The following is a 17,353-nucleotide window of genomic DNA, read 5'->3' as shown; positions in this document are numbered from 1 at the left end:
TATTTTTATAAGGAATACGTATGAATTTGTGCAATGTGCGGTGCAGATTCCCACAGAAATTTGCACCGCCCATCGCACAATAGCTTTGATGCGATCGGAAATTCGCACAAACAGTGGGAAGTTTCGCACAGCACCGCCCATCGCACAGTACCTTTTGAGCAATCAGAAATTCACACAAACAGTAGGAAGTTTCGCACTGCACCCCACCACCATCTCTACTTGATAAGATTGTTTCTCCTTTTACCTTTCTCCTCAAACTACGAGAAGACCTCAAACAAGATCTGCGATCAGCCAATCACTATGCTAATTGTAAGTAGGACAAAAAATCATGGGTTACCATTTATGAAAGAATGATGGAGTCTATTTATACCTTCAATCGGGAATGATACATAAGATACAGATTACCCCCAAACTTTCAGCTTAAAAATTGTTCTAGGTTATTAGACATCTTCCTGTGAAGTAGGAGTAATTTGAGACATCTGATATTCATTCAACATATTACAAATAGTGGATTGCCAGCATGGTACAAAATGATGTAACACTAGGAAAAATCAATAAAAAACATAAAAAGTATTATGATAAAATTAAAATTACATTTTATGAGCTATAAAACTATTTATTATTTCCATAACAATACTAGAAAATTGGAAACCCAATAATTGTTTCATTCTAAATTATGATAAACCCATAAAATTATTCAAATAAATATAAATAAAATATTATGGTACTGGTGAAATATTTCTTTATAAAGTTTATGCCATAAAATTTTGTTAAAATATTATAAAACCTAGAAAAATATAAGCTTGATTTTAAAAATAAAGTAAACCATTTCTAGCCTTCATAAAATGCATATAAAAGGCATTTTAATAAAGAAACATATAAAATGCATGAAATTATTGCCGAAATTGGTAAATTATTTGTGATATCTAGCAGCTCGATCACAACATGCAGTCACACGGGCCCACGATCCTTGTGTGTTATCACCAAACCCCAAAGACTAAGTTTACAACTACAGATATAGATTACAAACAGTTCTAGACTAGTTCAACTAACTCCAGAAATATATCTATAATTATAGATACATTATTATCATTTCCACTCCTGTTATTTTTACCTCTATTAGTCCTTATATCTCTACATCTCCGTTATTATTATCCTTATATATCTTATCTCCATATGTTTTTATCTTCTTTAGTAGCTTTAAATCACATTGATCACTAAATTGCCAGACGCTTTGAAGATGACTTCCCTCTACACTTTACATCCCAGGTGAGATTAAATTATTTGAAATATGATTTTATCAAAGTAAAATAAAAATTACAACAAATAATTAGGATACCTTCCATCCAACAAGGTTAGAAAAAAAATTTCAAGGTGTAGCACTTTGCTTCCATGCAACATACTCGTCCTAAGATGAGCAAGGGATTTAATAAGTGCCAGACCCAGAATTGAACACTGTGACATAAGTATCCCAAGATATCCTTCCCTTGAATGTTCACATGCTCATCATTGACTTCCATGCTACTAGTGTTTGGCCATCTGATATCCATCTGATGTGTTGATGAAAGCCTAAAAACAATAAGAAAGCTATTTTAAATAATACATACCAATTTGACGTGTGGAGCTAGAAATTGTGTGAAGTAATATACAGCTAGAGTAAGGGTTTGACTTTCCCGGACCAGTCTGGGCTTTTAGCAAACACCTAAACCTAACCCAAACTTCAGTCTGGTTCCAATCCGTTATTAATCGGTCTTGGTCCGGCCGGGACAGCTCCTAGTCTAGTTAGGGTGATTCGTCAATGTCAACGTCAAAGTAGAAAATTTGTGTCCATAGTAATGTTAGATATCATCAACATATAGTGGGATCCTGCATATTGTCAAATATATGATGTTTGTGCTGAGCTGAATAGAAACTTCTATGTTGAGTTGGTTTTGGTATTTTTATAATTTTAGAAAAAATATTAAATACATATTTATTAATTTACTTCTGATTCCCATTCGATTTGGCATTTGGACCTAAACCTTTCTGACCAATCGCGCCACCCTCAAATGGAGAACCTATAGTCTTGGTTTGGTCTGGTCAAACCAGTCCATGGTTCTAAATGTCCATCCCCAGCTATAATATCTAGGTCTGTATTATTTAAATTTATTTTTTCTTTTCCACATAGATATGGTCCAAACATGTTCTTGTTATCATCCTCCACATGTTCTTTTTTTTCTCCGTATCATTCATACACTACCATTATACTATTAACATCATCTACTACTTCTATATTGATTATTAAACATTTGGTGATTTTCTTGCTATTGTTTCCTAAAGTTTTTGAATTCATAGAACAATCCAGATAAGACCTATAAGTATCTGTAATTTTTCGCTATCTTCTTTGGCCTTATCTCCTTCAAATAATACATGAATTTTAAAAAATTCATATTATGTTGAAGTACTTAAAAGTAAAAGTAAAAGTAAGCTATTATTATCACCATACTCACAAAGTTTGATGCATCATATCTGGAAGAAAATATCCTTCATGCATATTCTTAATAATGACTAGTACACTCTCCATTGCCAATCCACTTTTCTCAATGAACCTGAGCCAAGATATTTAGGATTTTCACAGACCTGGCCATTAGCTTCACAATCTATGATGAGATAAATTATGATGGGTATTAAAAATAATCCTAATATAAGGATAGGAAAGTTGTGCTTTCAAATGTCAGAATGATGAATGACCCCTCTTCAAAACTTGACTCTACGTCAATGTTAATCTCTGTACGGAGCTAGCACTTCACCATGACAAGTTTTCATTTCTCATTTGCAATAGATGCGCTCTTTTTGTATCTGACGATGGCATGCCTGACTGAGAACAATCAATCCATTAGAGCACTCATCATAAAAGCAAGTACTAATGTTCATGTAAAGGCTTCAAGTAAGGGAAATCCTCTTTCTCCTTTGTTGGCCCACCAAGAGGCGCATAAAACTCTTTCGATGGGCATTACATCTTAAACTTATGTCTTTAACTTATTCATAGCTGACCTCAGGAAGTTGTGATGGTGAGAGGCTATTTGCATGTTTAGGATTCCAGATCGCTTGTTTATGTGTTATCAGTTTAAATATATTGAAAAATAACATGTGCTGATATGTCATGGGGAAATATTGATTGAATATAGATGAATGTTGCCTATTTTACCCTCTAACCAAGCATTAACCAAGAGGGGTCATAAATTTTGTCTATAATTATGGCTTCATTTTAACATTAGGTCCTTGTATTGTGCCATCTTATAACACATCAACATGCATGCAAGGGCCATTTTCAATTGATCCCTTTCATACAAATGCCTCACACGTCAGAAAAATATTCCCTGAATTTTTCTCAGGGCATTTTAACTACAGACCTATAATCATGAAAGCAGCTACAAAAGCTATGCCTGTCAATCGACTAGGTGATTTTGGATTACCTCCTGGCTAGAGAATATGTCTGGTATAAATATTTAGTATAAATACAAAATCACCAAAATGTCATAAAAACTTTCTTAAAAAGCTCCCACTCAGTCATTGACATCTTTCTCTACTTTCTTTTCATGTTGAAAGTCTTTGAAGCTCAGATAATGACATTATAGTTCTTCAAAGAAGCATGTACCATATCAGATGCATTGTCTTAAACATTTGAGTCATCTTCCTACCCTTTGCATACTCATGTCATTGTTTCATGTATATTTAGATGAAATGCACTAGTGTCCATACCTTCGCCACTGAATGCACCAATGTTCAAAATTGTTTCCACCATTATTTTCATCGGGCATTTCTATCATCTCTCCAAGAAAGATCTCTTCATTTGAAAGTGGTCCGCCCTCCTCATCACATCACCTTCTTCAGTCACTGGTGCCATGGCTAAAGGAGAGGAAAAGCTTTTCCTTCCCAACAAGTCTGAGGATGTGCACCACATAATACACGAGTCACTTGGTAGTAAAGATTGAGTTGACATGCTTTATCTTCTTTTGCAATGACTGCTAACATCCTCTTATTTTGAAACCCATTATTATTCCTCACAAAATAGACCTTCCAAAACAAATTTTAGGAATAAATTCTTAGCTATTAGTGAGAATGGCCAACAATTTCCCTTAAAGATGTAGACCTTTAAGGACAATGGGTATTGTGATATTCACACTAATGCATTTGAGCTCTCAAATGGCTTGTGCTTGCTTTGAAAACACCCACTTTTCAACCATCCAATGAATGGGGTGGTCCAAAAGGTCAGCACCATTCTTTACATCCCATGCATCTACAATGATGGACACTCACTACACATCATCACCTAAGTTCTTGACAACCCCTTTATGCCTCCTTGCACCTAGATCCCTTACCATTTAATGACCTCTATGTTTTCATGTCTAAGTTGGTGTGTATTCCATAGAACAGAACACTTTAAAAGTTGTGTTCTCAAAGGTGCTCTAAGGTGTATCAGTTAAGCAAAACAAAAATTTTAATTTTGTCTTTAATCTATGGGATATGGCCTCCTAAAAGTCAACATCGTACTACCCCTCCATATGATTCACTGCAGGTAACCTGGCTGATAGACAGAAACTACTTTTCCATTATCCCCATCAGTTTTGTATATCAGGAAGGATGGCAAGCCTTGTAATGGCACAACAGCCATGTGTGGTACCATCGCCAATTGGTATCAAGTAATCTTGGTGAGAGACTTGTTAACTCTAGGTGACTTTGTCCCCAACAAAAGGTTTCATCATGCCCATCCTCATGTAGTTCCATCTTTGCCCCAAACTTCTCTTTGAACAGGACATTGCTACCATATGCAGTCATAATTCTGCACATCATTCATTGATGCTGAAACTTTTGGGCAGACTTCCTATGAATGCATTTCTACTACAACATGTATACAAACAACAAAGTAATAAAAAATAAACATAATAACCGTCAGGAAAACTAAACATTCAATGTAAATTTAAGTGGAGAGTTTATTAATTACTTAAAAATTAAGATAAAAATAAGAATTATTGAATATAAATTAAATAAATTAAAGTGGAACTCTCCTCAGAAGGGGAATGAGAAGGAGAAACAGAGCTAAAAACAATAAGAAGAATGAGGATGAATGAGGAGAAGAATAGGAAGAAGACAGAAAGGAAGAGAATTACAATTAGGATAATAAGAAGGAGAATGAGAAGCTGAAGAAGTAGAAGGGGGAAAAGGACAAAGAGAAGAAGGAGAATGAGAAAAAGGATGAGAAGGAAAATATTGCAAATAATGAGCATGAAAAATAGAAGGAGAGTAATAGCAATAAGAAGAATGATAATAAGGGGAAGTTAAAGAAGGTAGAAGAGGAAAAGGAAAAGAAGATGAAGTAGAAGGAGAAGAAAGAGAATAAAACAAGAAGAAGAGGATGAAAAAAATAAAAAAGAGAGAAACGAAGATGGAGAAAAAGGAGAATATGACAAAGAGAATGACAATAATACATGTAAAAGAAGGAAAAGAACAGAAGAAAGAAATGGAAAAGAAGGAAAAGGTGGTGAAGAAGAAACATGATTAAAAGAAAGATAAGAAGGAGAATAAGAGGCGCAGAATGATGAAGAAGATAAAGCTGAGAATGAGGAGACAAAAAATGGAGAAGCTGAATAACAGAAGAAGGGAAATGACATTAATGAGGAGAAAAATTGGAAGCAAAGGAGGATAAGGATAAGGAGGTCTGTTATATCCATCCCTAGCAGTTGAATATGATCAGATTCAATCCAAACTTAAAAATATGGGGAAATTAATGATAGTGCAGCCCTTTGCTTGGTTGTGATTGGGAGTGCTTTTTGACAACCACTATAGTCAAAAAAAGTTTCAAATAAAAAATCCTGAATAATCGACTACGTGAAAAGATGTGAATCTATTCCGCTAACCTATTCTATGAAGTTTTCTGGTGGTAGAGAAACACACTTGAAGACACCACATGGAGTACTATGGATTACCAAAGAGAGAAGAGTGCACATGTGGCACTAATGTAGCAGGGTAGGGTGGTGTAGATAGTAAAGGAGGCATTCATTGCCATGGGTCGTTAATGTGCACTTAAATAAGACTAGACAGAGATTCAACTGCTAGATCACTTGGTGTGGAGGTGAAGGGAGGAAGCTCCTCCTTTTGGGGTTCATGGTAGTGGACCAAAACCTGAATGGTATATGTGGCACGTGAATAGTGGAGGCAGCACTATAGAGGCAACACATAGATGAAGGTGACACACTGGGCAAAGGTGACTGCTAGACCGTGAGGTGATGCATAGAGAATTATATATGAACTATAGTATTTTGATTATAATTTACGAATTCTTAATGATGGAATTTCAGGAAATCACAGCTCAGGTGCAGCAATAAGTTTATGACAATGATTGAGTGCTCAAGATGGGATCATACGCCCTCAGTATAACAGAAGCAGCTCACGGAAAAGGATGCAATGTAGTGGATTATCAAAGAAGCCTTCTCTAATGATTTGTGATTGTAGTAATACCAAACTTGGATGACTCATTAGGGAAAGACAGTTGGTCATACCCTTATATATCCAAGGAGCATCAAGAAGCTAAAGAAATACACGTAGACGGTAACTGACCACAGATATTTCCCATAAGGACTCAATACACTCATTTGTATCCTCTAGAGCATGAGGTGCAGTCTAGGACCAGACGAGCTAAAAGCCCAACCTTTTAATTGAGTTAAATGTATCCAAATTAATCACGGTACCCAAAATTAATTTAAAAGGCTAATAAAAGTTATTGGGTCAGTATAATATTTAACTAGATTGATAAATGGGCCTCGAGGGTCACATGCAAATGATCTCATAAAAAATAGATGATATATTAAAAGTTTAAGGGTTGTTAGACTGAAATTCCAGTAAGTATGAATGGGCGAGGGCTCTAACTCAAATTCACCAAGGGCAGATTTATTCAGGTACCCATACTTTTTCTCACTTTTCTCCTTGCATCATCTCCACTCTTGATATGATCTTAATTGTGCAACAATGACGGTCAAGAAACGACACAGATCCCCACAATCCGGGAGGAGATTTAGTGTCATGGTATGACTTGGATATGTTGAGAGGTAGGACACAAACTGCTCAACACATCTTTACTCGAGAACCAAGAAATCACAGATCTAATCTGTACCAAGGTGATTTAATCCTCAATTTGTTAGTGCCATTAGCATTCTATCATTCAGCACTGTAGCTACATCACCCTCTCGTTGAGCGCATAGAAAACTGATATTTTTTGTTCTTGCAGATACGTGTCCAAATGAAGGCAGGCAAAAAAATCAACACCAATCACAAATAATCATGGACAGTCTAAGTAATGTTTGATCATTCTAACCATTTGGTGACATGCTCATGGTTTGGCATCTATAGTAGTAGGGACGGCAAAAAAAAAGGGATTTAATCATCCAAATTCAAAACATCTGACAGTGTAAAAGGCATTTTAATTGGTGCTTCATCTCTCACTTCTTTACCTATCGATACCTTCAAACCAATAAATAGACTCCGCTATCCACGTAAAAACCATCTTTCAATTGCTCCTAATTAGTAGGCCTAGGGAAACAAAATGAGTTCAAGATCCATTTTATTGGTGCAATTTTTTTGGTGGAGATGCCCTCCTGAAGTAAAAAATTCCTTGATCCTGGTGGAAGATAAGGATCTAAATACTATTTCTTGCACTTACATTGTAAAATTTATTATCTACATCCATCCATATCCATTGGTCCCGTCACCCACCCTCCGTCGCATTATCCTCAGCCTCTCTACCCCATGTTACATGTGTAAGAATTTAGCTACATTAGTCATTACATTTATATATCATTCCATATCATTCTAACCAGACATATTTCTCCAATCTATCTCACATTTATCTTTTGTCTAGATAATAGAGTATATGTGGGGAATACCTTCTCCCCACATATACTCTATTATTATTCATCACCTTCTCATATTGCCATATTTCTTTTTGTACCTTGTCACATAAAATAAACCCCTTATCCTCTATTAATCATATAAATTCATAATTTTCTAAGTACTGTTCCTTGTCAGATTACCATTTGTCGTCACTATTTTATCAAATTTTTATTTTTAAAGAGTCAAGGTATTTTATAAATTTTGTAATCTGGGCCACCACCACTATAGAGACAAATTATTCAAATTTAAGAACATACATCCATTTTCCACATCTGGATCATCTACCTTTTATCCCAATGAGTATTATTTTATTTCTACCCAAAATAAAATAACGTAGATAAATGTATTAATATATGTCTTCAAGTACTTCAATAGCTTGGGTATTGAACAGGGTTATATATTTTGAATAATTTATGCGTGAAATTTACAATCCTTTTATTTATTTTCTTTTTTCTCGCTAAAAATTAATGTTTAATGTGCTTCAAGTGTAGAGGAATTAATTAAAATAATATATGTCTTCAGTTTCACTCAAATCTTTCACTTGCCCATTTTTCTACTTGTTTAATAAGTCGCCACTATAAATCACATTGTGACAGTTCCCCTGGTTTTTCCTCATCTTATAACTCTGAATTATGTCACTGTTATATGAATAACTATTTGTAAAATTTATCACAACAATAAATAAGAAAAGTGTACCTCTACTCTTTTTTCATTCCTAGATTGAGGATAGCAACTTCATTAAAAATTATCCTGTTTGGATTTATAAACTACTTAAAGGAAAATTTATTTATTAAAAAATTACAATGATATCTATAATTTACACGTTATAGATTTTGTGAAATTTACAAGTTTAAATTAATTATAGAAGTACATCTCAATTGAAATTTTGATTTAGTAGCTAAATTTTGACCTCATCGTATTAAAGGTTCTAAAGTTTCATCACTCCAAATATTTCATTTTAAAGGTTAGTTAAATCATAAATTAATGGATTTATTGTACTGAAATTATATATATAAGGTTTTAAGATTGATATAATTAATAAAAAATAATTCAATTAAAATAAATGGGAATTGTTTTGGTTAAGATAAAATAAGTGGTACTCTAAATAATCTTAAATTCAGTTCATTAGTTGGTAATTCTTATTTGTTAATTAAAAAAATAAACCGATTTAACAGTATTTCGTTTATTTGTTGAAATAACTATTAATTTGCTAATATTTTATTATAGAGATTTAATTTTATGTTCTCACCATTCAGTTAAACTAATGTATCCACTTTTAAATCATTATCCCATTCATGTCAACAGACCCATAACTATGGATTTCCTTCGCGATCTATGGTCCCTCCAGTTTCTAACTTATTTCACTTCTTGTATTTTTATATATAGGCTCAGTTCATGAAGCTCTTCTATTTCTGCATTCATCTTCGTACACATTAATAATTGTTTTCTTTAGCTCTTAGAACTACTTGAATATAACAATGCAGAAATAAAAGTAACTTTGCACTATATTTTATGCCCAAAAATCATTTTCTAATTATAAATATCATAGATACTTTTAGTTTCGTATTGACATATTCAAAATCTTTTTACTGTTTAGGGGCAGGTTATATGGTCACCCAATCCTTTTTTAAGCTATGCTTCAGCATTCATAAGAAAAGTTGGAGCAAAATACAGACTCATCAACAACCTCAAATAATTAAAAAGTTTATTTGTTCATCATGTTTAAGGCATAAAATGATCATTAAAAACCACATTGTACTTTTTGTTATCTAGAGTGACAAACCTTTTATTACCATGGGTGTACACTAGATGAACATTATAGAGTACATCTGATTATTTTTATACACGTAATAAATTCAAGTGAATGTAATAATTTTAATAGTACAATGGCGCCATCATTGCGCTGATGAACTAGAGTTTGACAGAAACGTTAATGGGTCAAACCAAAAATCTTTACCCTTAAATGTTCAGAAAAATATGCCATGGTTCAGAAAAAATTATCATTATCTTATTTGATTGCACTAGTGAAATACCTTGATCAACGCATTAATAAAGATCGACTGTGGGGAAAACCTGAAATAAAATTAACGTGGAGACATGATGAAACTTAAAATTTATGGTAGATTTATGAGAGAATGTTGAAACTATAATATTATATTCATTTAAAGAATGTGATTAAATTATTCATCAATACTATTGATTATATTTGGTTAGATGTGAGTCAAAGGCTGCACGAGATTAGAGTATTATTCATGGAGAATCTTATGTAACCAATGATATAAAAGTTTTTAAAGTTAAATAATAAAACTGATTATTAATGTATGAGGTATGATAGGATAGGACTTAAGGACTAACTAGTTAACAGAATATATAACCATCACATAACACATATTCCTTGAAATGGAACTCTATCTATATTCAGTCCATTCTATCCAAATGCCCCAATCATACCCTCATTCAGAACTTAAACCCAAGTCAGCATCTTCATAGGAATAAGCAGACTAGCATACTACAAAACTGACCCCACTCAAAGCAGACTAGCATAAGAAGGTTGTTTGACTTAATCCAATTGCTTTTCTTTTGATTTTTTTTATGAAGTTTAACTTGATTCCACCAATCAACCATGTTTACGAAACACATGGAATATTATTGTTTGTGTACCCTTCAACAACAAGAAAAAAACCTACTATACCATCAGTAATATTTTAGAGGGGCATGGATAATGGCACTATAATGATGATTAGTTCACAATGACAAAATGGGTAGATTTTAATTAGATGGTTGACCAAGTTCAACCATAAAAATTACACACTCTAAAAAAAGCATTAATGCATGGCCTGATAATTGAAATAACATATAAAATGGATATTCTTCTATCACATAATAAAGTCCAATCACACAACTCATCAGCCTATAGTCACTGGACCATCATTGTTTTCCAAAAATAAAAGCTTTACAATTTCTTGGAAGAACAGGATGCTGTTCAAAGCCTCGTGGTGCTCATTGAATGCAAATGTCTCCAAAAAATCCACCCATGGAAAATTACCTCAAGGTATTAAAATTGAGGGAGGTGAGACTTGATAGTTTCTGAAAAAATATGAATAAGTCAGTATGCTAGGGAAAAAAAGAAGTCAAGTGCTACAAATTCGTAAAATAAAATATTTAGTTCAATTGTTGACTTGGACCTGGTAATGATTAAAATGGTTGTCCCCTACGAATTATTTGTCTCAGCGAGGACCTTAACGACATCATCAATGGGAGAGGCACAAACTGGGCACAATCCATTTTTCAATCTCAGATCCAGTGCACAGCTATAGCATGCACACAAGTGCCCACACCTAAATATAAATGCATGAATTTAAGTTAGCCAGTTTATGATTCTTTTATAAAGTACAATGAACTGTAAGAGATCTGCCAAAGATATCTGAAACAGGAGTTTTAATGGGTGCAATTCGAATGGGGATTAGGTATGCGGAAATATAAAGAAAATGAAATAAGAAGAAATAATGAAAATTATGTAGAGATTTGAGCATAGAAACAAATAGCTAAAAACACTTGAAACTTAATTTTGGGTGACAAAATTAAGAAGACCAAGTAATTAAAGGCATATATATAAAAGTATCCCATTTGTAGGGATCTTTGATTACTAAATATGGGCGACAAAATAAAGAAAACCAAATATTTGTGGCATGCACACATGACCAAGCCTACGAAACTATACAAACATGTTGAAAATTATCCCAGTTTTTTTAGGTGGCATCTAATGGAATTTTAAGAATAGAGGAGCATTGGGTCAAAGACGAGGAATATGAATGATGCTACCCCAAAGGGAGAGATAGACATTAACTGATGTTGTCAATTGTATTGTCTGGTTACTAGAAAAACCTAAAAAAAGAAAATAAATAACGCAATTGTAACAAAGATTTATGATGAATCAAAGAGCCTGAAAATATTTATAAGTTAATTGGTCCCCAGAAAGAAGAAAATCTATCATGCAGGAGACCAAATCATGCCTGAGCTGATCCAACTCCGATATGAGCAGAAGTAGCACAATAGTAACAAAGTTCTTTGAAATGTCTTAAGTTAATGTGGTTAATAGAAAGAAGAAAATGCAACATGCAAACGTCCACCAGGGCTTAAAAGATTACTAAAAAAATAAATTCTAATAAATCCATTCCTTGACAGAATAATAGCCTGATTATGAAATATTTACTCTCTGCAAGTAGAACCTAGGTCTAGGAAATTTTGAACCCTGAAATTAGTCAGATGAAACAATTAAACAGAGAATCAGGGAAGCAATCCGAATAGAAAGGAAATTATCTGGTTTTTGAACGAAAAAATTAATAGAACCTAACTTTCTTCAAGGTTTTAGTCAGACAATCAATTAATGGTAACCATTTTTAAATTAATTCGATCGAGACCTTAAAGAAGGAGATAAAGAAAAGCAATATTTTGCGCATCCATCAGAAGCTTAAAATACCTGTAAAGCAAAGAATCGCTTAAGGTTTCATGACAAATACTGCAAGGAGCCCCTTTTGCTGGTGTCCATCCGGTAGCGTGCAACGCTGAAGAGAAACCTAGTTCATTAGTAACAACATCAGGTTATGATTTGGTATTATTCAAAAAATATAGAAAATATTACTATTCAAAAAACATCCAGAAAATATTCAGTCTTGCTGTAGTTAATACATCCCACGAAATTATCAGCTTAATGGTTTAAAGAAACATAAAACCCGCATCGATGGCATAACTCCTGAAGTTGAGATTTTAGGGACAAAGTTTCGTGTTATTTTTAAGCCACAATATCCTCCAGTCTAACAAATAAAAAAACTCATCAAACAAAAAACACCGTGAACATCTCCAATGAATGTCATCATCATACATGCAATTATAGAAAAAATGTCATCATCAACAAAAACATGTGTCACCTGTGTTAAAGCAAACAGAAGGTAGCCGGTCCCTGACCAAATCCTGCAACTTGGAGTGCCCATCGATACAATGATTTAATAGCTTACGGACATCAGCTATTTCATAATGAATCCCAGCAATGTCCTTTCTCAGATCATGCACGACTTCCACCTCCTGAGATCATCATATCATGAAATCATGCTTGGACAATCAAGATGTTAAAAAAACATATTTGGATCAGACATACGAGAAAGTGATGGGAGGGTGGTGACGAAATGCAGGACTCTTCATATACTTTTGGAGAATCAAAAAATGAGGCTGACGAAGAGTCATCCGCAGACAACAGTTCATTATCATCACAACTATCTTTGAATGTAGACTGCTGCTTTTTTAGAAGAGACAAGACCAAATTTTCTATTGTTTTCCGGAATTCTCCACCTAGTGAGCAAGATACAGGTTTTCTGCAGACATGTAACAGCATGTTATGGCCATTAAAAAGTTACATCAATTGACTTCTCAGAAAGATGAACATAAAGCATAAAGTTATTCAATTAGAACCTTTTACAAAAAGATACAAGAATATATTGCTGTAATTGAAAAAATACGAAACACAAAAAATCAGTTAATTGACATATCATAGAGCATGATTTTCATTGAAACCACTCAAGATAGAAATATTGTTTTAGGTTCCCATCGAGGAAACCATTTCATCAGAAGGTAAGAGAGAGAGCCAGGAGAGAGATAGAGGAACCATGCTATCTCACAACTCAATTCTTGGCTTCCTCGTATAAGGAGGTCAACATATATTGAAAAGAAACTACCCTAGAAGGTAAATGACCAAAATACTCGTCTTTGAGAGGCAAAGGATTGTATCAATCTCCCATACAAAGTAAATGACAAAGAGAGAGGTGTGGCACCAATCCAATGTCATTACTCAATTCTTAGATGCCATCCTGAACTGGCGGTAACACATGTTTTAAGTTTAATTATCCTAGAAGAGAAATGCCCAAAATACTCCTCCAGGGGTGAACTGACGAAGATACTCTTGTGGGGGCCATAGGATTATTTCAATTTCCTCAACCAATGAAAACAAAATATAAGCAAGTTTAAATTTAGGAGATTTTGGGCAATACCTTTGGAGAAGTTCCTGTATCTCATCTGTCTCGGGAAAACTTTTGTGCGAGCAGAGGCTAAGAGGACTCTGAATATTTGACTTCAAATCATCTGCCTGATCGTTGCAGTTTGATCTATCAAGCATCCTTTCGCAACGACTGATGGTCAGAAAGCAATCCTGTAAAATTGATTGTTTGTCACTTCTGGCTCCAGTGACCCTAACTTCCTTGCCAGATATTGACAATTCATTGGTTGCATCAGCGGACATTACACTTGGAGAGAAATTACTCATCTTTCGAGGCATAACTTTAACACTGTGTGCCAGCTGCTTGTTCCCAGGAATAAAATTGTCCCTGGCAAGAAATATTAGTTTCATATCGTTATATAAAATCTTTATACTACACAAGGTTATGAAGGTAGTCACATCATCATTTTTATAGTTACATGCTTGATGACTGCTTAATTCCTAAGTTTCATTTCTGAATAGTCCAAATATTGCAAACAAAGGAAAGTACCTTAATGAGCAGACTTTAGATCCCTTTCGACGCACACAATCAATTTCCTTGTTTGTTGAATTCTGAAACTGCTTTTTTGCAATTGTATATAACCTGTCTGAATGCTGAAATCTGAGCATGGCCTGTGAGGAAATGGGTCAATATCTGAAAGGGTGATCGCAAACACATAATCAATTTGCAAGATGCTTCATACATAGATAACAGTACATTATATCCAAACTTGGAAAAATCTGCTTGCGGAACAGCATGATCAATTGCCAAGAAATATAGTCCTATGATGAAAACCAGCAGGGCACATACTATCAACTAGGGCTCACTAACAAGGTGAGTACCATGGATGACGATGAGTTGTCCTCATTCACAGCCAGAAACACAAGGACAAAATAACCACAGAAAAAATGTTGATTAATCAAATGGACAAAATGACCACAGAATCGCAATGGTGATTAATCATCGTCATCCAAGCCACAGAAAAAATAGTGAGGATGACGATGATTAATCACCATTGCCATCAGCTGAAAGAGTAAGAAAAGAGGAATTGACAAGAAAAAAGATGACAAGTTATCATCTTCATGAGCCAACGACTCAATATAAATTAGGACAATGACAAATCCTTAGCATCCTGGAGTCATCATCTGTAGTGGCAGCAAACCCTACTAGGAATACTGCTATGAATCTGAGGATAAATCATGACATATAGTTATCAAATCAAATCAAGTCAAGGATGATAGGGATTAGGAAATTTTGACCTTTTAACCATCAATTGATATTCAAAGTTTGCATTAAATACACTTTGGAAATGAAAAAAAAAAGAATAGACCAATAATTAGATAATTAAACGGTCAGAAACCAGATTACACGCCGATAAATTCTGTTTCCATCCAATCTTTCAGTTTCGATAACATGAAAGGATAACAAATCAATGCAATCATCAAAAATGAAGAACATCCAGCCAACATATACGTTCCACCATTGAATGCATGCACTCTTATTAGGAAAAAACCATCATAGTCCACATTAAAAACATCCCCAAAATCAGATTCTGAACATATTTAAGAAACATGTAAAAAGAAGATAAAATACCTGGATCCCACTTCGATTCGAAAAACTTGAGACACAGTGCTCCTTTAATAACAAATCTAGCTCTTCTTGGCGCTCCTTCCTCATCCGTTCTAGAGGGCCAGAAGATCCACTATCAACAGCCTCCAGGGGAATCACATCCTCCACTAATTCTTTTCTCACACCCAAATCTGAGCCTAAATTAGGGCTTTCTCGGGAACTCTTTTCCTCTTCGAAGGCCCCCTTGTCAGAAGAAGAATTCCTCTGCTTATTTGACACCGAATTCTCTCCATCAGCCTCAATCTCTCTCCACAATTGAATAAGAGACGAAGCCCTGGCAGATGAGGGAAGATCTTCAAGCACACTACGATCACTCAACGTCCAAGAAACAGGAGAACCCGAGCTGGGCGGCGTATCCTGCTTAATAAAAGCAGCAGTTCTTGAAGAAACCGGCTCAACACTATCAAAGATAACCGAAATCTCAGCCTCGTAACTCTTGCGTTCTTCAGTACCCATGAAAATCTGAGACGCCTGAGACCCAACCCAGCGGTCAATAACGTGAGATCTCTGCCTTCTCCAACAGCCAGAACCGCCATCATCACTACGACCATTGGTGACAATTTCCTTCAGACACCCTTGAAAAGGACAGGCATTACCTCTTCCCAACCAGAGATTACCCTCGGATTGGAATTGTACAGCAGAAGAAGCCATTACCCAGATTCCAAGATGGCAAATTTCTTCTGCCCATTTGTGAGGAATTTGAAGGCGGGGACTGCTCCGATCGAATCGCTGATCAGTTGGCCGATGGCTAAGTTTGGGGAGGTTTGAGATGATCGGAAGAGGGTTTGGAGAAGGATCAAGGGAGGATTACCGGCCATTCTTGAGGGGATTGCTGCAGACCGATGAAGGGATTTGCCGAAGGAGGAACGCAACGGTCGAACTCCCTAAATCTGGAGATTTGAACTGAATAGTTGGAGGGGATATCTGATATTTATAGGTTTGGTAGTTGGGCATGATTTAAAATTTGGGCTGATTTGAATTTTTCAGGTTATTTTATTATTATTGGCAAAAAAAACACGGTGCCCGGTGTTAATTAAAAATTGATTTAAAAATTGAGTGTTTATAAGATTTTAAAATTGAGTGTTTATAAGAATTGACAAAAAAACATGATTTAAAAATTGGCCGGCGTGCGCAGTGCGACCAACCAAATTGTTGTGCTAGTAGACTGATCCTAGTATGCCAAGGACGTCACACAAGGGGTTTTATAGATGTAAGACTTTGAGTGTTTATGATAGTTTATAGCCTGGAGCGAGCATAAATATCTCAATTACATTAAGTATTAAAAACTAGAATAGTGAGACCACTGCAAGTCGGGGAGGAGTCCTCAGGCACCAGCAGCTTGTTTCTGATTTTTTCAGCTAAGGAAGCTTGCGATGCTCTTTGGGTTGCAAGAATTAGGGTTTAGGGATCCAATGTAGATGATTTATCCAATTGAAATCAGGCCATTCAAGAGTTTGATTTAATTTTTCTGATTTTGATTAGTCCTCGATTGATGTAAATTACAATCTCATAAATTTGATCAAGCGAGGTGAATTTTTAGTACTTTTGTCACACGTCGCTGACTTTTTTATCATTTTATTTGAACTTCAGCCACTCCATTTTAATTTTCTTTTGTTCTCTTAATAGATCCAGTGGGTTTATTATTGGAATAAGTTTTGTATATACAACCAATATTTCAATCTTGAGTACTGAACCTCGGTCATTATTAATTGAATATGTTTTATGCGTCTAAACTGGCATGAGCTGAGACAGCAATTTAGCAGTGTGCTTCC

At 34.9% G+C, this 17,353-nt stretch overlaps 1 protein-coding gene across 2 annotated transcripts; it reads right to left on the bottom strand.

Moving 5' to 3' along the window:
• Positions 1 to 10,757: 10,757 nt before the first annotated feature.
• Positions 10,758 to 16,525, bottom strand: LOC144704429 (uncharacterized). 2 transcript variants are annotated; one of them, XM_078576847.1, is made up of 8 exons: positions 15,546 to 16,525; positions 14,463 to 14,584; positions 13,968 to 14,300; positions 13,082 to 13,295; positions 12,855 to 13,008; positions 12,407 to 12,503; positions 11,112 to 11,264; positions 10,758 to 11,013 (listed from the first exon to the last, which is right to left on the bottom strand). In XM_078576847.1, exons 1-7 carry the CDS (start codon positions 16,230 to 16,232, stop codon positions 11,138 to 11,140), a joined length of 1,734 nt encoding a protein of 577 aa, XP_078432973.1. In that variant the 5' UTR covers positions 16,233 to 16,525; the 3' UTR covers positions 10,758 to 11,013; positions 11,112 to 11,137. The 2 variants fall into 2 exon arrangements, with proteins under 2 accessions (XP_078432973.1, XP_078432974.1); XM_078576848.1 differs by having other exon boundaries at positions 12,407 to 12,491.
• Positions 16,526 to 17,353: the final 828 nt, after the last annotated feature.

This window comes from Wolffia australiana, chromosome 6 (genome assembly GCF_029677425.1).
Source record: "Wolffia australiana isolate 7733 chromosome 6, ASM2967742v1".
NCBI classification, from domain to species: Eukaryota; Viridiplantae; Streptophyta; class Magnoliopsida; order Alismatales; family Araceae; genus Wolffia; species Wolffia australiana.
This window is presented reverse-complemented; position numbering and strand designations above follow the sequence as displayed.

Bases quoted from the DNA above. Each gene is read 5' to 3' on its own strand.
- LOC144704429 (XM_078576847.1), bottom strand. From the start codon at position 16,232: ATGGCTTCTTCTGCTGTACAATTCCAATCCGAGGGTAATCTCTGGTTG. The intron at 13,009-13,081 runs GTATGTCTGATC...TGATGATCTCAG, and splicing joins CACCCTCCCATCACTTTCTC to GAGGTGGAAGTCGTGCATGA. The intron at 11,265-12,406 runs GTATTTTAAGCT...ATTTATATTTAG, and splicing joins AGCGATTCTTTGCTTTACAG to GTGTGGGCACTTGTGTGCAT.